General features: G+C 39.7%; 2 protein-coding genes across 9 annotated transcripts in view; one reads left to right on the top strand and one right to left on the bottom strand.

Moving 5' to 3' along the window:
• Positions 1 to 21762, top strand: part of arsg (arylsulfatase G) — a 125579-nt gene that overhangs the window by 16490 nt on the left and 87327 nt on the right. The window contains exon 1 of one of the 7 annotated variants that reach the window (XM_068004079.1): positions 1112 to 1273. The exons of the other annotated variants lie outside the window; for them this stretch is intronic. The gene's annotated coding sequence lies outside the window, so the exon portion shown is untranslated. Of the gene's footprint in view, positions 1 to 1111; positions 1274 to 21762 lie in introns of those variants that run through there. 7 annotated transcript variants of the gene reach the window in all.
• Positions 2517 to 21762, bottom strand: part of LOC137341129 (monocarboxylate transporter 7-like) — a 33251-nt gene continuing 14005 nt past the window's right edge. For both annotated transcript variants that reach the window (XM_068004093.1, XM_068004094.1), the window contains 4 exons: positions 17329 to 17472; positions 12277 to 12405; positions 8837 to 9634; positions 2517 to 7327 (listed from right to left, as the gene is read on the bottom strand). In XM_068004093.1, the coding sequence (XP_067860194.1) occupies positions 7065 to 7327; positions 8837 to 9634; positions 12277 to 12405; positions 17329 to 17472 (1334 nt within the window). In that variant the 3' untranslated portion in view covers positions 2517 to 7064. The remainder of the gene's footprint in view (positions 7328 to 8836; positions 9635 to 12276; positions 12406 to 17328; positions 17473 to 21762) is intronic.

Here is a 21762-nt window from a genome sequence, read left to right as displayed (position 1 = left end):
AAATCCCTACAAAGTCTCGCCCCATCTTACCTCTATGACCTCCTCCTCCACCTTTCAGTCCCAACTTGAGCCCTTCACCTCTGACATCCTGTCCTTTTATCCCTGACATCCTGTCCACCCCTTCCCTTCGTTCCACCATTAGCGGCATGGCATTCAGCTGATTCAGCCCTGCTGTCTGGAACTCCCTCCCTGAAACCCTCCATTTCACTTCCTGTTTCCCCACCATTAGTTCCTTTTCAAAACATATCTATTTTACCATGGCTTCTGATACGTCACCTAACTTGTCCATTTATGCTCATTATTTATTTTTCTACTATATGAAATGCCTTGGGATGTTTTACTATATTAAAGGCACTTTATAAATGCAAATTTATTGGTTCTTTAGAAACTTCATTAAACTATTGAACACTTGAAATTTGAGAAGTACATAAAAGTTTAGGTTTTTAAAATGAATTTTATTGGAAAATTGCAGTATTTGAAGCAAATCTGAAATGTTATAACAAACAGTACTCTAAATTACAGGGCTGAACAAATTGAAGGTTAGAAAGCACAGGTACAAGTTATAATGAGCAAAACTTTGATGTAAAAAAACAAAATTTTGCTTGAACCTACTTTGCTCGTATTTCAAAAACTATGGATTACTTCAATCTGTTGTAGTTATGAAAAGATTAGCAGCAGTTTTGTTCAGAGATGTACCTTTAGATAACCTGATTACATCCTTCAGATTGTTGATCACCAGTATTTGTTCAATCCTAATAACTTGCATCACAAATCTCGTGTGTCTGAGCTTAACATCATATCACCTGAATATTTCGTTCAGTCACTTTGATATACAGACAGGCCATATGAAATACCATGTACAGTATGTATACAATTCAGATTATAAACAGCTGTATCGAAAGTGGAGTGCAAGAGTTGTTGAACAATAAGTAAGACAAACTCCACACATTCAATCTGATTTTCCTTCAAGTGATGCAGTGATGTTAACTATTTCACCTGCTAATGCTCAAATAGAGACCAGCACTCATTTGCATGGCTGCAAATTGCCATTTCTTGGGAATTTGAATAGGTCTTTGATTTTGACATTTCATTTTCTCCATATTTTCTGCCAGATTGATTGCTTTATTCAGTAGAGGAGGAAAGTTTATGCCACAAATTTCTCAATGATCACAGTCCACTTACAGCAGTTGTCTTTGTGGGGTACCAAATCAACTAAGTAAGTTCTCCCTCCTTCCAACAAAGGGCCCAGCCAACAGCCATAACCCTGTCAGCGGTAAGGACAAATTTTATTGTAAAACTGGGGATATTCATATTAAGTCTATCTTGTGGGACCAAGAAAGTGAGACTTAAAATGTGCACAAAAAAATGGTGTGCTTTAAGTCTCAGGTTCCTTGTCATGTGAAATTCAGTGTAATCTTCAACTGTGTTTTTCCCCCTCACTGACATTTTAATTTAAATCAGGAATTTGCTTAAAGTGCAGGTGCTTTGCTATTCCATAGCTCCCTGAGCTTGAATGAAGTCACCAGCTGATCTTGCAGTCAACATGCTTCACTGTTCATCAGCATTATTTTAAAATTAAAAGTCTGAATTAAATTGCTGGTGAATGGAGCACATTGATTGAAAGACTAGTGAAGGGAAGTAAAACCATTGGAGATTACAACATCTAATACATCATATTGCACTTATTAATTTTGTGATAATTCTTTTCATGGGACTAGCACCATATATCACAAAAATGGCATGAAATTAACCCATTGTGCATCATATACTAAGTAGTTCTGGAACTCAAATACAGAACCATATGGTTAGTGAGCAAATAGTGCTGTACCTCCTGTGCTATTGAGCTGTTCTCCGGTTTCCTTTCTTACTAAAACCATTTTTCTTTAATGTAGTACATTGTCAAAGGAAGCAACAGTCTATTCTTCAATCTTAGTTGGACAAAGCTTTTGTAGATGACTTGGAAAACACAGATGAAAGGTTAGGCAGAACAAACATTACTTGAATAACAAATAAAAGTATTTCTTCAAGAGAACCCACCCTATAGATGAGTTTAATAACTGCAGTGAAAAAAAAATGGTGTAACTACTGCCTCTGTGACATGATCCAATTACTTGTATATAGCTACTGGAAATATTTCATATGCTTTGGCTGAAACTATAGGAAGGTATCAGAGGCCAATGTAAACTGAAATTGCCAGTTTAGTCCTGGGTTGGACTAAATCCAGATACATACTGTGCTGGCAGGAAAAAAGTTCCCATGACACCTTTTTCCCTTCTTACCCCTGATGGCCTAATAAAAAACAGTTTATATAGCATTTTGATTCACAGATCTGTGGGGGATCTGTTCTATGATGAGCAGAAGCAAATACCTTAATTGGCTCAAAGTCTAAACTAATTAGGATTAAAGAATTCAAAGCTAGTTTAACTGAACCAGAGGTAAAGAAAAGCTGGACTAATTCTTTTATCTAGAATACTGCCACATCTTAAGAAAAATTATACACTCATATGAAAGTTCACTTTGACCTTTTTAAAAACAGTTTATTGTTGAAACAGGGACCCTCAAGCTGGGTCTTTTCCTTGCTAGTGTGCCATCACCCACTGAGAACATTCTCATGTACTCTGGAGCAGCAAAGACCACAACTTTAAAGCTACTCCACCAGAAACCATACTACAGAATGAGAAAGCAGTTACTAGACTGTAGCATGGTTTCCTCGGGTCTCATGGATCTGGAGCAGCTCTTGGGTAAGTATAAAATCAAGGCCCCCGTTATTTTTATGGAGCAACTCTCAGATGCATGGGGACACTCCCCGTCAATGACATCACAATGTGGCCGAGCAGGAAGGGGGCCCCAAATCTGGGGTCTCCATGCCAGAAAGAAAATTAACATTTCTGTATGTTTAAAAAAAAGCTAAACTCTATTGTTGTAATCATATACATTTTCTATGAGTACTTTCTGTATTCTCCCACCATGTATGCTTGCTGCTTGAGGACATTAAAACGTGAGGTACTTATTGCTTTGGTTATTTGCATTGCTAACACAAGTCATTTGGAAGTGCAATAGGTTATTGGATATAAAGTTCTAAATGCCCAGAAATTTAGGGGAGGGCGATTAGGCCATATGGAATACTGACTTTACAACTAAAGTACCTCTTTCTCTGTGCCTTCTACCTTTTTTTAAAAAAATAAACCTTTTTAGGAAAGATCAGAAGTACTTATTTGACTACCAAATACTGTTATCAATGAGCAAATAACAGTTCTTACATAGAATGTACAGCACAGGAACAGGCCATTTAGCCCAACAGGTCCACGCTGTATTTTTGCTCTATACGAGCCTCCGCCCTCCCTACTTCATCTAACCCTATCAGCATATCCCTCTATTCCTTTCTCCCTCATGTATTTATCTAGCTTCCCTTAAATGCATCTATGCTAGTCGCCTCAACTACTCCTTGTGGTAGTGAGTTCCACGTTCTAACCACTCTCTGGATAAAGAAGTTTCTCCTGAATTCCTTATTGGATTTATTAGTGACTGTCCTATATTTATGGCCCCTAGTTCTGGTCCCTCCGCAGGTGGAAATATCTTCTCTACGACTACCCTACCAAACCATTTCATAATCTTAAAGATCTCTATCAGGTCACCCCTCAGTCTTCTCTTTTCTAGAGAAAAGAGCCCCAGCCTGCTCGATCTTTCTTGATAGTTATAACCTCTCAGTTCTGATAGCATCCTAGTAAATCCTTTTTGCAACTTCTCCAGTGCCTCTATATCCTTTTATAAAATGGAGACCAGAACTGTTCACAATACTCCAAGTGTGGTCTAACCAAAGTTCTATACAGGTTTAACATAACTTCTCTGCTTTTCAATTCTATCCATCTAGAAATGAACCCCAGTACTTGGTTTGCTTTTTTTTAATGGCCTTATTAACCTGCGTCACTACTTCTAGTGATTTGTGTATCTGTACTCCCAGACCCCTTTGCTCCTCTACCCCATTTAGCCTCTTATTATCCAAGCAGTATGTAGCCCCCTTATTCTTCCTACCAAAATGTAATACCTCACACTTATCTATATTGAAATTCATTTGCCAATTATACGCCCATTCTGCAAGTTTATTAATGTCTTCCTGTATTTTGTCAGTTCTCCTCGGTATTAACTATACCCCCCCAATTTGATGTTGTCCGCAAATTTTGAAATTGTACTTCTGATTCCCGAGTCCAAATTGTTTATGTAAATAGTGAACAACAGTGGTCCCACCACCGATCCTTATGAAACACCACTTCCCACTTTATGCCAGTCTGAGTAACTACCTTTAACCCCTACTCTCTGTTTTCTGGCCAGCTTGCAACATGCTCTGAGTCTACCATGTGGTGCCTTATCAAAGGCCTTTTGAAAATCTAAATATATTACATCTACTGCAATACCCTTGTCTACTCTTTGTTACTTCTTCAAAGTTTTAAATATTTCCTATTTTGATCATCTAATTTTGTGATCTTATTTATTTCAGCATCTTACACATAGTTTGTAGGATAAGCCCAAATAGGAGAAATAAGACACATCACTTGCATGACCCTCCTTTTTTATCCTGTATATAAAGAGAGTCCTTCCTGAGTACTGTAAGGATAGTTATGTTTCCCATTAACCAGATACCAAAGTTATTTGGGAAGGATTATTCATGTCACATTGGGCTTGCTACTGTTGCTTTTGGTATAAAAGATGTTTCAATTGCCCCCTGTAGGCATAGCTGCTTCCTGTCTGAACATACATGATGCTATGTCCCATCCGTGTCAGCTTCACTTTTGTAGTTTCCAGAAAATTGCCTCATTGCTGGAAGTTATTCATCCAGAACACCAATAGATAAATTGATGGAGTTGGGCTTAATCTTGATGCAAAAGGTCAACACGAGCAGACTGGGCTCCTTTGTGGCAAGGATAAATCCTGGCTGGCCATCCAAGCCTCTCCACCAAGTTTGCACCTGTGTAGACGGGACTCAGTTAATATCATTTGATACAGGTGCACTTGCAGTTCTACTGAGTTCGCTATTCCACAGCAGAACATTTGACAAGCTGATACTGACTGCATGATGCCAAAAGTCTCAACCTCATTCTCAGATGAGGTACAGGGTGACCTTTTTGGTTGCTTAGCACTGATGTGAACCACTCACTTATGGTTAATCTGACTGAACAACCTATCTCAGAAGTGATTTTCAAGGGAAAGAACAAATTTGACTCATTGGCTTCTTCTTGCCACACGTCATGTGCTATGCATTATGAATGGGAAGGGTGAGTCGGAATTTACAATACTTTGCTGTTTGGTAGCAGGGTATTCATCAAACCAAGGTTAACTCTCTTGCAAGGAAACTACTGCATTTTAAATCCCTATAGTATATAGATGATGATGAAAGGGTGGGTTCAATAGAACATAGTGCATGTGTAAGTGCAACGATTAGCAATGTGAACTGTATAACCTTTTAACTTTTTCTGGAAACAGCCGATAGTGTCAAATGCCCCCTACATATAGTGCAGGAAGGGAAGGCTATATGATTGGCAGTTGGATTTCATATTTAAAAAGCTAAAAGTGTGTAATTCTCATGTAGCTTCAAATCTGTTACCTGGGCATACCCAAATGATATGGAAGACACGCATTTTTTAAAATTAAAAAGCCAAGACCCATAGTGCAAACACCATAATGTTGGAAAAAGTAACAGAAAAGATGTGGTAAATCATGATGTAGTGATTAGGTAATGGCAGTCTTTAAAAGCATGAATATTGTGGGAGGAAGGAAAGAGTTGAGGGAGCTATGGCATTCAACAGTTTTTAAATCATGAGAAAGAATGAGTTAGGAGATTATGCAATGAGTCTTGGTTTTTTTGAGTAGGGATGGAGGGAGGATGAAGTGCACAAAGGTCTAGTATTTAGAGATCAAAATATTTTTTAAAAATCCTCAGGGGCACTTAGTATTGATAATCGAAAAAAACAGTAAAGTGGGATTGGTAGGAGAAAGTTTGAGAATAGTCTCTTTTTCAAGTGTCAAGGACTTTCTCGTATCCAGTCCAGGAGTGCACGAGGAGTGCTTGAAGAGTGTCCCAGATATAGTAGTAGTATTCAAGTTTTTGATATAGTGGTGTTTTCTAGAGAAGGGAAGTGTATGGTGCAAAAGAGGAAATTATTTGAAGAATGAAGAGTTTATAGCCGGCAGTTTACTTTTATGTAGTCATTTCAAATCTCTTTAAAACTCAGGAGCTTTGAATGTCTTTTGTGTAATCTAGGGTGGTGAAATGATACCTAACCCAATCCATATCAACTCCATAATGGCATACAACTTTACATCCTCGAACATCTGCTGTTCAACCCCGTACATCCTTCAGGATTCTCTGGGCCATAGATTTTTTTCACAATCAATGCTGTTTTCACAAATGACTACATCTGTCAAATTGAATTGCCTGGTATTTCCCTCACTGAGGTAAAATGTCTCATTATTGCATAGTGGTCCATCCTGTGGTCTGAATAAGAAGAGAACAATAGATACAGGTAAGTTGAAATGACCAACATCCTTGGAACTCAAAGATACTCTATTTTGGAACAGAACGTTCAGTGGTTTGAACTATTAGGCCAATGTGTCAAATGTTTTTGCACATCATCCTATTTAAGAGAATACCTTTATATAAAGACAAAATGTCCAGATATTGTATGCACTAATTTACCCAATGGGACTGCAAAACAAACATGAACTGAAAATTTTGCTAAACATGATTGCTCACATTCTGGATGCAGTCTGAACTAGCTTGAATCCTTTCCATATATTTCATCATGTTCCTGCTTTCATTTTTGTAATGCGTTTCTGGCTACTTTTAGTTGCCCTGAACTTTAGCCCTTTTTCACTAAATAGTAAACATGAAAAATTTGCTTCTTGCAGTATTTGTATACAAAATGAGTGGCCAATTTTGTTGATGGTTTGAGGATAGGGAAAGTTTGAGATTAAATAAGGCCAAATTGAGGAAGTTGGCAGGATATGTAGGGGATACACTTAAAGGGGAACATGCATTCCTTGGTGGTGGTGTATGCCTGTTTGTTTCTTCATGCTGTGCTTTGAAATTGATCCTGTAAACTTTCTGGTTTCCTCAGGTCTGTATCTAGGAAATCTTCAGGCACCTCCTGGGCAATTTTGAGATCTTGCTGTAATTCATGTTGCTTATCAGTCTCCAGGGGCTGTTTCCTCTTACAGAACCCTTTTTTAGATGGCCGAACTAATGCGAGAAAAATTGCACCCACGCCCACACCAATACCACAAAAGAAGAAAGCAGATCCATAATTCCGACCTGTAACATCCACAAGCCAACCTGAAAAGAAAAGAAAAGTCAATTTAGCTTTCAGCTTTTACATTTGTAACACTCTTTTCCAGTAGTCTGAAAGACATTTCAAAAGTGGTAACCTAAATGTTACATCACATTGGCATTTATAGTAGTAAATTTGGTGCACAAACCCCTTTAACTACATTTGGTTTGGGAAACACCTATCCACCATGCAAAGCTTCCTCAAATGTATCAAATTGAAATTCCAGGTTGAAATCCAGGGCTTTCTGCCATGAAGGCAGATTCTGGTGGAAGTTTGATAAAAGTACATTAATATAAGCTCTAGATAAAGATTCTTGAGTATTTTATTTCCTTACAGATTTCAGCATACTCAATAAATTGTTATGTAAATGAAGGAAAAACTTCATAAAAGGGTCTGGATGGCTCAGTATGCAAGAACTCAGACTACTGGTAAAAGGATTTGAATTCAATTTCTATAGATGAACAGAAGTCTTGGTTGAAGCTATAAAATAAAGTCCATCGTGCAAGTGAGCATTAGTCTACATTATATATAAATCAGTACTGCAGTGGTAAGCTTAAATCAAATGGTTGTTTATAAATTTATTGGGAAATTAGTGCATTGGAGGTAGAAGCTTATTTTTCAACAGTTACTAGATAGCTAACCCATTTGCAAGTATTCAATTTGATGAAAGTGCAGAACTTCTCCAAAAAAGAGTTCTGTGACTTAGAAGAAGCCCTCGGGTTGCAATGCTTGATTGCTGGGACTCTGAGCTAGGGGACATAAGTTGGAAACTAAGGCTCAGGTCATTGCTATAATACATTTACCTGGGATGTTGAGCTCTCTGCCCATGGAAAATTGCTACCAGGCATCCAAATGCTGATTATGATTACAATGTTTAAAGAGCCAATGGAGTAGTTGGCTTGGTTAACATTAAAAAAAAATTAAAATAAGTTTTGAAAAGTTCCCAGCTGGTTCACTGGATCGCCTGGAAACCTCTCAAACTTTGCTTTGCACCTATTGCAGTTATCTGCAGCTAAAGTAATAGTTTTACATAACTTATCTGAATTTGATTCAGGTGACTTCATAACTGAGCTACACTATAAAGTTTGCAGAGTGTATTATAATAGGCCAAGAATTTGCATTTGTCATATCTCCAGTTGGTACTTCAAACTTTAAAATAAGGTGTACAAGATTAATTGGATGACACTGAAACTGTAAACTTACATTCTTGCTCAACATATAGTTATTTTGTTGATTTCCTTGAAGAATATATTAGCTGTTTTATTGTGCAAGGTACGTTCTACTTTAAGAATTTCTAACCTTTCTGCCCTTTTGGAGCAGTTGCATTAGGGTACAACTTCTCCCAAAAGTGCACTACAATGGAGCAATGTTACCTACTGTAATGCCAGATAGCTATTTTGTGGTCAAATTAAATACATTCTAGTATAGCCGCATTTCACTTTCACTACAGTTTCTACCCTGCTAGTATGTAAATTTGAGGCTTGACTCGGTGATGAAAAAAAAATAAACAGTACCTCCAATAGGTGGCCCAGCAAGTCCTGAAAAGCTCTGTATAAAGATGTAGATTCCAACGGCAGATGACATTTTCTCAACCCCAACCACGTCATCTTCTGCCAACATTGGAATATGGGTACCAGCCACAGTGCCAAACATGAATCCATACAGCATGCTGCATGTAACAAGGCTCCAGAATCCTTTTGTGAATGGAAAGCACAACAATACCAGACTCAGTAGGCTCACACAGATCAGTTCAATGTAAATCTTGCGTATGGGCTGCTTGTTTAGGACCCAGCCTCCTGAGAGCCTACCAAACACCTCCATGATTGCCATAGCAGATAGCATGTATGCTGCCCACTCATCAACACCCAGGCTAATGCTGAGGGGAATGACATACAGTTGAGGTGCCAAGAATCCCAAAGTGCCAAACAGTCCAAAAAGTGCATAAAAGATGAAGCTTTTGTTTTTTAGAACTGAAAAGTCAAGCAACTTTGATTGATGCTTTGGTTTTGGCTTCCTGTCTGGAAGCATCTCAAGATTTTCTTTGTGACTATCATTTGTTATACACTTTTTACTATGTTGCAAGTGATTACTTGAGGTAGATAAAGATTCCACTCCAGAGTCTACAGAGATGCGTGTTTCCTCATTCTCCAGCATGTACTTGGTTTCCATGGCCGCATCCATTGGTTCTTTCTCTGTTCTTCTGATAACAATTGGCCGAAGTAGAGCTCCACACACAACGATATTTAGCTGCAGTGCACCTATGACCAGGAGACAATTTTTCCACCCAAGATGGTTCTTCAGTAATGTGAAAGCTAAAAAATGGAGAACAAAACATTACAGCATTTGATTATATTTCTTATTCTCTGTATGCACCATAGGAACAGAAGTAGGCCATGCAGGACCTCAAGCCTGTTCTACCATTCAGTTAGATCATGGCTGATCTGTACATTAACTCCATTTATCCACCTTGGTTCCATATCCTTGCCTAACAAAAATCTACCAATCTCAGTTTTTACATTTTCAATTCACCTAGCCTCAGCAGCTTTTTGGGAGCGAGAGTTCCAACAACAACTTGCATTTATGTAGCACCTTTAACGTAGTAAAACAACCAAGCGGCTTCACAGGAGCGTTATCAGTCAGAATTTGACACCGAGCCACATATGGAGATATTAGGACAGGTAACCAAAAGCTTGGTCAAAGAGGTAGGTTTTAACGAGCATCTTAAAAGGAGGAAAGGTAGAGAGGTTTAGGGATGGAATTCCAGAGCTAAGGGCTTAGACAGCTGAAGGCACGGCCAACAATGGAGGGGCGAAGGAAATCGGGAAGCACAAAAGGCCAGAATTGGAGGAACGCAAGAGTTCTCAGAGGGTTGTAGGGCTGGAGGAAGTTACAGAGATAGGGAGATGCAAGACCATGGAGGGATTTGAACACAAGAATGAGAATTTTAAATTTGAGGTGATGTTGGATGGGGAGCCAATATAGGTCAGCGAGCACAGGAGTGATGGGTGAACGGGACTTGATGCGAGTCAGGATACGGGCAGCAGAGCTCTGGACGAACTGAAGTTTACAGAGGATGGAAAATGGGAGACCGGCCATGAGAGGATTGGAATAGTCAAGTCCGGAGGTAACAAAAGGATGAATGAAGGTTTCAGCTGCAGATGGGCTGAGTGTGAAGAAGTGCTTCCTAACATTACCCCTGAACGGCATTGTTCTAATTTTAAGGTTATGCCCCTTGTTCTGGACTCCCCCCACCGGAGGAAATAGTTTCTCTCTATCTACCTATCAAATCCTTTAATCATCTTAAATACCTTAATCCTTCTGTATTTGAGGGAATACAAGCCTAGTCTATGCAACCTGTCCTCATAATTTAACCTTTTTAGCTACGGTTATCATTCTGGTGAATCTGCACCGCACCCCCTCCAAGGCCAATATATCTTTACTGAGGTGTGTGCCCAGAACTGAACGCAGTACTCCAGATGCAGTCTAACCAGAGCTTTATACAACTCTTAACTTCCACTTATTTGTATTCCGGTCCCCTTGAGATAAAGGCAAACATTCCATAGGCCTTTTAAATTATTTTTTGTACCTGCCCACTAGTTTTTAATGATTTCTGTAGATTCCTAGCGTCGCACCATTTACAAAATACTCTGATCTATCTTAAGTCCAAAGTGGATGATCTCACACTTCCCCACACTGAACTCCATCTGCCACAGTTTTACCCACTCATTTAATCTATCAATGTCCCATTGCAACTTTCTGCTCCAGTCTACACTACTTACTGTGCCACCTAACTTAATGTTGTCAGCAAACTTGGTCATATGGCTCTCTATTCCTTCATCTAAGTCATTGATAAATATAGTGAAAAGCCGAGGCTCCAGTACAGATCCCTGGGAAATACCACTAGTCACATCCTACCCATGAAATATATACCCATTATCCCTACTCTCTGTCTCCTACCTCCTAACCAATTCCCTACCCTTGTCAATAGGTTGCCTCCAATTCAGTGCGCTTCTATTTTTGCTAATGGTCTCTTGTATGGAACCTTATCGAATGCCTTCTGGAAGGCCATATAAGTAACATCCATAGACAGTGCCTTATCTACCACGTTAGTGACCTCCGCAAAAATTCAACTAGGTTAGTTAGACATGACTTACCCTTTACAAATCCATGCTAGCTCTCTCTGACCAGTTCCTATTTGTCCAAGTGCTCAGTCGCTTTGTCCTTAATGACAGATTCTATAGGTCTATAATTTCTTGGTTTCTATCTCTCACCCTTCTTAAATAATGGAGTGACGTTGGCAATTTTCCAATCCAAGGGGACAATTCCTGAATCGAAAGTTTTGGAAGACTCAGACTAAAGCATCTTCAATTTCCTCACCAACTTCTTTTAATACCTTTTTATATTCTTATTCTATGTGAGGAGTTTGTAATCTTTATTGTATTATATGTTTATTGTACACACTTGGTATTAACTCCCTGTGTTCAAAGTCACAGGTGATCAACAGGTATCAGTAAACAATGCTGTTTCAAATGACTGCAAATCTAATGCAACTGTAAATCCCAAAGTACTATTTTCATCATATAAAACTCTGGATCCACGCTTGGTAAATTAATCATCCACTTGACAACATACAAAAGTAGTGGTGATAGTAGCAGTAGTTAACAGCAATATCAGTACAGTGCAAACATGCATCTAACCCAAAAACAGTTGTGATATAGGTATATATAAAATAGTCCTGATCCAAACACAACATATCTTAGCACGTTACATCAGTGCAGCAAAGGGCAGAAAATACTTGGCAGTATGCTCCTAGAACACTTATGAGCCAACATAAGTTACACTCTTAGTGCACTTATGAGCCAGAATTTTCTGCCTCCTCAACCCGCACCAGGAAAAATGGGGTTTCTCAATTAGAATTCAGTGGCTGGGCTATTAAGTCAGATTTGACACTTACCAGGTGCAAAAATGAAGATAGCTAAACACTCTCCTGTGGAGGCCACAGCTATGACAAGAGACCGATATTTTTCAAAGTAGTGGGAGAGGACTGTGACTGTGGGAAGGAAGCTGAAGCAGAGACCTATTCCTGTTTTTAAAACAAACATACAAATCATCAATAAACTAACCAAGCAAAAATTGTCTCCTGATTTTTCTATATAATAAGCTGGCATGCAATTTAAACAATAGTTGAAAAAAAACACATTTCAGTTACGTAAAAGAGAAAAGATCTGAATAAGTCAGATCTTTTTTCAGCAATACAAATTCTTTAGGTAATACAACTTACATTTATGTTGTGCCTTCAATGTAATAAAACATCCCAAGGTGCTTTACAGAGTTGCAAAACTGAATGCTGAGCAATATCAGGAGAAGAATTAGGGGAGATCACCAAATGCATGCTTGAAGAGGTAGGTTTTGAGGAGGCTCTTAAAAGAGAGGGGAGAGAGCTAACAATGTGGAGGCATTTAGGGAGTGTTCGAGCCCAAATACAGCTGAAATTCTCGTCACCAAAGGAGCAAAGATGCAAAGGATCCCAGAGTCAGAGGAACAAAAGGTGTGTGCTGGCATGTAGAACTGGAGTCAGTTGCAGAGGTAGAGGATCAAAGCTTTAGAGGGATTTGGGGATGAAGATTTTGAATTCTGTATGTTGGTAGATGGGCAGGTTGACAAAAACAGGGGAAATGGTGGGGCAGGATGTGAGTGGTGCGGTTTTGGGTGAGTTGAAGTTTGTGGGTTAGAGTTTGGGAGGCCGCTGAGGAGACTGTTGGAGAAGTCAAGAGGTAACAAAGGCATAGATGAGGGTTTCAGCAGCACTTGGGAGTGGACAGAGTAGAGATGAGCAAAGCTGTGTGGTTGAAAATAGATGGATTTGATGATTTCACACCTTCAGATTCAGCCTGAGCAAGCAGCTTGGGAGAGAGTTGGAACTGGGAGCAGGATGGTTTCAGTCTTACCAATGTTAAGTCACGGAAAGTTCTGGCTCATCCATTACTTGATATCAGTCAGATAGTGGTGATTGTGGAGTTGAAGGTGGTGGTGAAGAAGTAGAATTCAGAGTCATCAGCATACATAAGGAAGCTTACTCCATGTCACTAAAGGAAAGCATGTAGACAAGAAATAGGAGGAGCCAAGGATGGAACCTCAGGATATACCTGAAGTAACCATTTGGAAGTGAGAGGGGAGATTTGCTAGAACAGGTAGCAGTGGAACCATGGTGAGGGGTAATGCTACAGAAGTAGATAATATGTTGCAATCATAGTTGGAAAGAATGTTGTTGCTGTTGCAAGATAGAAACTGGATTGAAGTAATTTAAATTGGGATTTGAGAGCAAATTGGGTGACAGTGAGACGTTCAAGGAACTTGAAGAGAAGAGGAAGGTTAGAGATGGGGCAGTGTGGTGGAGGGGGGTGTTTGGAGGGATTGTGTGGACTTTTCTGAGGACAGAGCGATAAGAATAATTTTGTAGGATGGAGGAACAGGGCCTTACAAAAAGAGAGCGCGAATGACAATGTCAGAGAAGCATTGTTCCAAAGAAAGATAGTTGAATGGTCGAGAGCTGGGTTAGGTGGGGGTTGAGGGCGCAGGAGTGGGTCTCATGGGGGAAATGTGCTTGATGAAACCAAGGGGCGAGCTGATTCTCATAGGAGGAGGATTTGTGATATCTTCCGGTGGGGGAAGAAAAGAACACAATTCTAGCTTTTTAAAAGGTTAAACTTCAATAGCATATTTTTCAATTTTTAGATGAGTATGTAATTATGAAACTTAGTTTGAACATACATTATAACATTAACAAAATGCATATTAAATAGTTCTAAGAACTGCTCCCTATTCAAGTCACAGTGCTGAGGATTGCTATGGTAACCTGCCCTACCTGGTGTGAATATCAGAGGGAAACTTTCCCTTTAAGCAATTCAAGAATAAATAGTAGGTAGTGAAGTAATCTTTCCCCGCACTGTTGTACATAAACCTGTGTTGTGGGATATTTCCGTAAATTTTCATTTTGACTACAGCCGACCTCAATAAGACCAATCCTATTGATTACTACTGCAGATGTTGTTACATGCTAGCTCCTGATTGGCACCGAGGTGATTACATTGCCTGTGCTGGCATAGACCAAAACAGTTTTCCTTTCCTCTTGCAATTCCTGAAAGGGTTGTTTAGCTCAGTATCGCCCGCCATTGTAAGGCTCTTGTGGCTTATGCTGTTGTTACTCCACTATTAAGTATGGTTTAGATCCAGGGAGTCCATCCTACAGGGCCTTTGTACAGATCATGTTGCAGCAGCTTCGACCTCGCTTGAGGGCAGGGGTTTTGTAGGCTCTGTTGGGTTGCTCAGTAACTATTTTGCAGAAAGGCAGACATACTCTGCCTTCTAGAGGATAATAATGAGAATGAGGAAAGTGCTTCCATTTCAGGAGTTACTTCAGGACTAGTGGGAGATTCTGAGCAGAGTGCGAACTGAGCACACAGTTCATTTGATTAATTTAATGCCAACATTGCCTTAATTGAAGGTCCAGCCACAGGCAAACCTTGGGGTGAGCAAAGATGCCATAATTGATGTAATTGACATTCCTAATAGCCATAATTGCTGAGTCAGGCAGCAGCATCCAGGTCAGGGACGTATTGGAAAAGTTCCTGTTCACATAGCTATCTACTTGTTTTTCAGCTGCAGATGAAATATGAGAAGTCTCCTGTAAAATGTAAAGTTCCAGTTTGTCGTGAGAAGAAGTCTAAAGAGCAGCTTTACTTACAGGGAAACTCCAAATGTACACCGTTTCTCATCAGGTGCACTGAATGAGGTTTGTAGAAAAAAATCCACCAAATTGTTTTGGCTGCTACACATCAACTGTAGCAACTGAATCAGGGCTGAATTATTGTGAAAATTGTAGACCAGGGGGCAAAACTGCTGCAGCAGTTGGCAGTGGGTGTCAGGTCGATCTAATGCTGTATAGCTTCAAGAAGCCGTCAGGATCTACCTGGCATTCCCCCAAATGATTTTCACCTTAGCAAGCTCAGCGACAGACGAGGTCCACTTCAGCTAAGAAAATGAGTAGCTTCCTCCTATGGACTAAATGCTTTGCTAGAGTAGTCAGGGACCTAACAAACAAAAAGCTTGTTGCCACTCCTTCTGTCACCACTCAACTCCCACTACAGGATAAGATTACATTGGTAGGTATTGTCTAAGTTCATTACACTTCATTTAATGGGTGAATGGCAGAAACTGAAAAAAGACTGTGCCCTTTGGCTTTTGAATTTCCTAGCCCCTCATACTCAGGAGAGGGTGGGGGTTGTTGGGGTTGATTTTCTCAGGATAATCTCAGAATGGGTAGGCAAGAGACCTTCAGTGGGAACAAGGGCTGAGGTTAAACAATGGTAGCTGTTGGTTGAACTTACAAGAGACATGAAGAAACTGTGCCAATTTCTTTGCCTTGTTAAAGGGCACTGAGGAAAATCAAGATATACTGATTTAGCCATAGCGTTGAAGAACGGAGGGTGTGTAATCTGAAGGAATTTACTGAATATATAATAGATTCATCAGCAGAGAAGTGGCACCTTGGGACATTTTTCTTTGTTAAAAGCGCTACATAAATGCAAGTTGTTTTTGATGATGAGTGGAAGTTAATGATATGGAGAAGGAAGAGAGAATACAGAGCCCTAGGGAATTCTTGACTCAATGGAAGAGGATGTGTTACCAACTACAACACAGATAATGGAAACTAGGTCATTTTGAACATTGCTTTGATAGAAGCCCGTAGGATTATAGTTTGTTTAGAAGTGCACAGTACCAGACCCTGACAAAGGAAATAAAAGACAAATTAATTACCAAAGTTTTCATGACCAAAGCTCATAACCTAAGCAAGATCACTAGTGTGACGGCCAAGCAAGAAATAATGCTGGCAATCACAGATTAAGCCAGAATTTTCAAGATGATGGAAAATTTGACAATCAACAGCAACTTTCATATAAAGTATTGATTGTAGGGCAATAGAAAGATGAGAGGGATTTGCCTTCTTAGGGATGGAGTGAACTAGAGCAAATTTTCAAGCAGGAAAGATGGACTTAGTCATGCATACCTTTTCACGCACTGATCTCCTGCACATTCTTCTATGTTCTGTGAAGTAACGATAATCCACTCAGTGGTGGACATAGAATGCTAAAGTGTTAATTAGGCAGCAGTTGCAACCCTGCCACCTACACTTGGAGGATACCTGGGTGCCAAAAGCAGCAATCCCAACAATCTGGGGTACTACAAGGTCATTTTGACAATTTAAGCAAACACAAGTATTTTAATGGTAAACAAAGCTAAGTAGCTTTTTGTCAACCCTCAAAGGACTGCAGTAGCAGTCAAGCAGCTTTGTTTCTTGGTAAGTTCTAATGTACAGTTCATCTGATATGTAAATTCTAATATTACATGCATTCATTGACTAATATTACAAAAACAGAATTTGTGAGCAGTACTAAGGCATTGAAGTGTCCTTTGCCACAGCTGTGTTAGTGCATGAGTTTGAAAACTATTTCCCCCTACATAGGGAATTCCTGATCTTGTTCCTGCTGTGAGGAACTGGTGGGCAGCGGGGGGAAATGTACCACATGGAGGCTGGTATTTCCTCCCGGGGTAGAGTTGATGTTGCTTAGTTCCTACCAGCTGCTTACAGGCCAGGATTGGCAAAGGTCTGATTGTAGGTCAGCTACCTGTCTTCACTACCAGAAAAGGATGCATTTATGTGGGAAATGTAAATAAAGAGAAAAATAAATGTTAAAGAAACAAAAGTAAACAAACCAGAGTTAAATGTATGGAATGATAGTATTCTCAGATTGAGTCAGCATTTTCAATATCTTTCTAGAAGTATAGAATATTTGGCATCAAAAAGTTCCAATAATTTTTGGAATTGTAATGACAGAAAATGCATATATTTTGAAACTAAGTCAAGAATATACAGTGCTTCAAAGGTTTGTCTGCTCTAACCCTTTGGAACATCCATATTGGTTGAACAGTTAGGAATGGCAAATACCTGAGACTACTCCAACGGCAATGTACATTTCTACAATTGTACGTGCAAACGATGCTGCCATCATTCCCATACTGACCAGCAGTCCACCCAGCATCACTACTGGACGGTAACCAAAGTGGTTACTTAGTATTGTGGAAAGTGGTGCTGCAAAGAAAGAAAAACAGTGTTAACACAAATATATATAGTGCTTTCTACTTAACTGCAGTTTGGATAATTGTTTAATATCTCAAACTCCCAATGTTTCCATCATTATATAGAATGTAAATATGGCTTGTTAGATTATATGTCTGTGTGCATAAACTGATTAATGTCCTGAAGTATATGATGTTGCATATGTCCCTGCACAATTATTTGTATGAACCATCCTTGTACTCTTGGTGCTCTCTGTGCCAACAGCACGGTCTGATACTGTAAGGTGAACTATTGTGATGCAAATGCACTTTCCTGGACAGTTATTTTGTAAGTGCTATGTTGCAAATAAGAAAGACCTAACCAAAAATGAAAAGTACAAGCCATTAAAAGGGAACAAGTCACAGGAATGAAATGCAAGAAAATTCAGCATCTCTCAGTCACAAGTTTTCAAAGATTCACAAAGAACTGCAATACGTAAATAAAAAATGAAAATGGGTGTTGGAGAAAATCTAGATGCCATACAGGAGAGAAAGACTATAATAGGGAAATGCTCTCCATGGAAGTTTTGTCACTGGGATTTCAATAACTAGGATTTTAATAAAGCACAAAATGTTTGTATTATATCCACTTGAACTGTGGCAAAACACCCAGCAGTACAAACTTGGGTTGTGTTTGGACTCAGCACTTTAAGCTGTACATCACCAGATTGTTATACAGCTTAAAGTGCTCACTCCAAACACAAGAGCAGTGGTGACTAACTTGTAGGCAAATCTGTGGAACAAAAATTGTCGCAGACAATGAACCCATCCCATTTCCAGTTAGTCTGACAGATATATGGTTTAAAGAATATTTTAAGATGGATGCAGATCTGCCTTGCTTTGATGAGCTGAGTGATCATGAAATTTTCCAAAGAAATCATTAAAACTAAAAAAGGGACTAAAAAACCCTGGAATCATTTGGATTCCTTACAGAGAAGTTATGAATGCAATAGCTGCTAGGTTACATGATAATTTTGCGAGAGCAAGATATGGCATAATGGAGTGGTGAAATGCAGATTCAGTTCACCCACTCTGCAGAGTTACTGATCTCATGCCATTGTGGGAAGTGGCCAAGTGCTTTCCTACATCGTTGGAACACACACAATGAAATACAGTGCTGTAGTTACTTGTAAAGATTAAAGCCTAGTAGTTTGCATAATAAAGTACTGTTCGTGGTTGTACAGCAAAGCAGGTTTTTTTTTTATTAGTACACATTTGTTCTTCTACTTTGCTGGGTTGATATACTGCATATTATATAAGTGACATTCATCAACATCAACTCAATATAAAACAGTAAAGCTGCAAGGGTCCAATGTAAAATAAGTTAGGGGAGTCTCAACTTGGTTGCTAGTTTGTGTAGTTATAGAACAAAACTGGTGTTAATTGACAGATTTGGCCATCTCACCCAGGCAACAAGGATGATGGTTGTAAGAAAAAAATTAATTTGTACAGTTGCACTGGGAGTGCTAATCCAAGACTAGGGTTAAAGCAAATTGATGAGGAAGAGCAGAAGATCTCTAGCCCATGACTTAGAATCATAGAATGATACAGCACAGAGGGAGGCCATTTGGCCCATCGTGCCTGTGCCAGCTCTTTGAAAGAGCTATCCAATTAGTCGCACTCCTCTGCCCTTTTCCCTGCAATTTTTTACCCTTCAAGTATTTATCCAATTCCCTTTTTAAAGTTATTATTGAATCTGCTTCCACCACCCTTTCAGGCACTGCATTCCCGATCATAACTCATTGCATTAAAAAAATTCTCCTCATCTTGCCTCTGGTTCTTTTGCCACTTACCTTAAATCTGTGTTCTCTGATTACTGACCATTCTGCCACTGGAAACAGTTTCTCCTTATTTACTCCATCAAAACCCTTCATGATTTTGAAGACCTCCATTTAACCTTCTCTGCTCCAAAGAGAACAACCCCAGCTTCTCTAGTCTATCCACATAGCTGGAGTCCTGCATCCTTGGTACCATTCTAGTAAATCTCCTCTGCACCCTCTCCAAAGCCTAACCAGTGATTTATAAAGGTTAGCACATTCCTTGCTTTTGTACTCCATGCCTCTGTTTATAAAGCCAAGGATCCTGTATGGTTTTTTTTTAAAAACAGCCTTCTCAACTTGTCCTGCCACCTTCAAAGATTTGTGTACGAACATCCCCAGGTCTCTCCGTTAAATTTTATCTGTCGTGTGTCTGCCCATTTCACCAATCTGTCTATGTCCTCCTGAAGTCTGTTACTATCGTGTCACCTGCAAACTTTGAAATAATGCCCTGTATACCCATATCTCATTAATATATATCAAAAAGAGCAGTGGCCCGAACACTGACCCCTGGGGGACACCACTGCACACTTCCCTCCAGTCCGAAAAACAACCATTCACCACTACTCTCTGCTTTCTGTCCCTTAGCCAATTTTGTATCTACGCTGCCATTGTTCCTTTAATCCCAGAAGCAGAATATTGTTATAGCCTGCTTATTACAGGAGGCGCTCTATTCTGGGGTAGTATGAGAAGGGGCAAGTCGAGTATGCAGAGTACTGAGGTAGTGGCGTCTTGGACTGCTGTCCAGGGTAATGAGGGTTGCATTTATATAACTTGACCTGCAAGCGCTGATGCTTGGGCCTAGAGAATTGGGCGCACTCATTTTTGAATGTGAGAGGCCAACGGAACAATCCTTGTGTCTAAATGGTGAGGCCAAGGACGCACCGAAGGCAGCTCACCAGCAAAGTGGGATTGAAGATTGGGCCGACAGCAGCAGCAGCCCTCAGGTAAGTGATGTACGGGAGTGACCGGAAAGAGATGGAAGTGGTGGTGGAGGTAGCAGCGACGACCTGCGATGGCCGGCAGCGGCCCACGTTCTTTGGGTGGGGTCAGGAGGAGCACGCTTGCTCCTCCCGGCTCCACGTTCAGGTAAATATATTTTAAAATCCTACCTTGTTGGTTGTGGCCTAACAGGTTGTTCCTTAAGGATGCCAGCTGCCTCAGGGCAAACTAACTTTGCAGTTGGGGCCTGAAACAGGCAGGCCCTTTGTGCATGGAAATAAAGTGCCTAATGCCGGTTTCCTATATGCCATATTGGAAGCTTAGGAGGCCATGTAGCGCCCGAAATACAGGCGCTGGGTGGCCGATAAAGGGGCACTGTGCAGCTGAATTCTTGGCGTTTGTGCCCAAGTGAAAGTGGTCCATCTCTATCACTGGCATTGCTCACCTTGATAAACTTCCCACTCGCCCCGAATATATTTAAAAATTTAGTACTGTAGAAAGTGCACTTTAAATAGTGTATTTGTGTCTACAATCTTGTGTAAGATGTAGATATAGAAAATCTGCACTGTAAATGAACGTGCACATTGCCAAACAGTACTGCAGTGCAATAAACCATTCCAATGTTCAATATTCATTAAGCTTCTGATGATATTAATCAGAAACAGCAAATACTTATATTAAAAAATTTCTATTTGCACATACTTCATATCAATTTTTTCCATTACAAATTCCTGGTCTAGAACTTCCTTCGTGGGGGCAACTCAGAAGTTACACCTGAAAATACACCCATTCCTGCACCCATTCTGCCGTTGTCAAGTTATGCTCAAAGTTCCTGCACATCTCATTATAATATGCCCAAAAGTAAAATGGGTGTAAATCAGCGTAAACATTTGGGATCTAAGGAAATGTGCCATATATTTTTAAGTATTAAAATTAAAATTTCAACTCATTTAACCATCATTCATGCTCAGTAGGCATCCTGCAGTCGGGGAAGTTTTTCAATTTTTAACGTGTACTGATGCTATAAAAATGCAATTAAAGAAACAGAAAATACGGAGCAGTTCTCAGTGAGGATAACAATTTTTTAAATGCTCAAAATTGCAATAAAACACCAGAAAAATTATTGTTTCCCGCTGCACCTGAGAATCTGGTCGTAATTTAAAGAGGACTTCTGAGCAAGCGCAATTGCAGGAAATCGCATACAAGGCTCTGTAACTTGGGGATGGTCCACTATTATGGGTGGAGATGTGTTTGGGCAGAGGGATCGATAGACGATCGTAAAAGATCGAGGAGAGTTGGGCATATTGTACTTATGTGCTTAACTCACTTATGCCCCACTTGCGCTTATGAACTATGTTTTACAAGATGTTCGCAAAGCATGTAAGCAGCTTAGGTTATCATCTGAACCCATCAATGGATGGCTGCTTTGTAATAGCATGGGCATCTATCATTTTATATTTTGTGATTTAATATAAAAAAAAGACTATTTGATCATACGCATGTAA

The sequence above is a fragment of the Heptranchias perlo genome, chromosome 23 (assembly GCF_035084215.1).
Source record: "Heptranchias perlo isolate sHepPer1 chromosome 23, sHepPer1.hap1, whole genome shotgun sequence".
Lineage (NCBI taxonomy): Eukaryota > Metazoa > Chordata > Chondrichthyes > Hexanchiformes > Hexanchidae > Heptranchias > Heptranchias perlo.
This window is presented reverse-complemented; position numbering and strand designations above follow the sequence as displayed.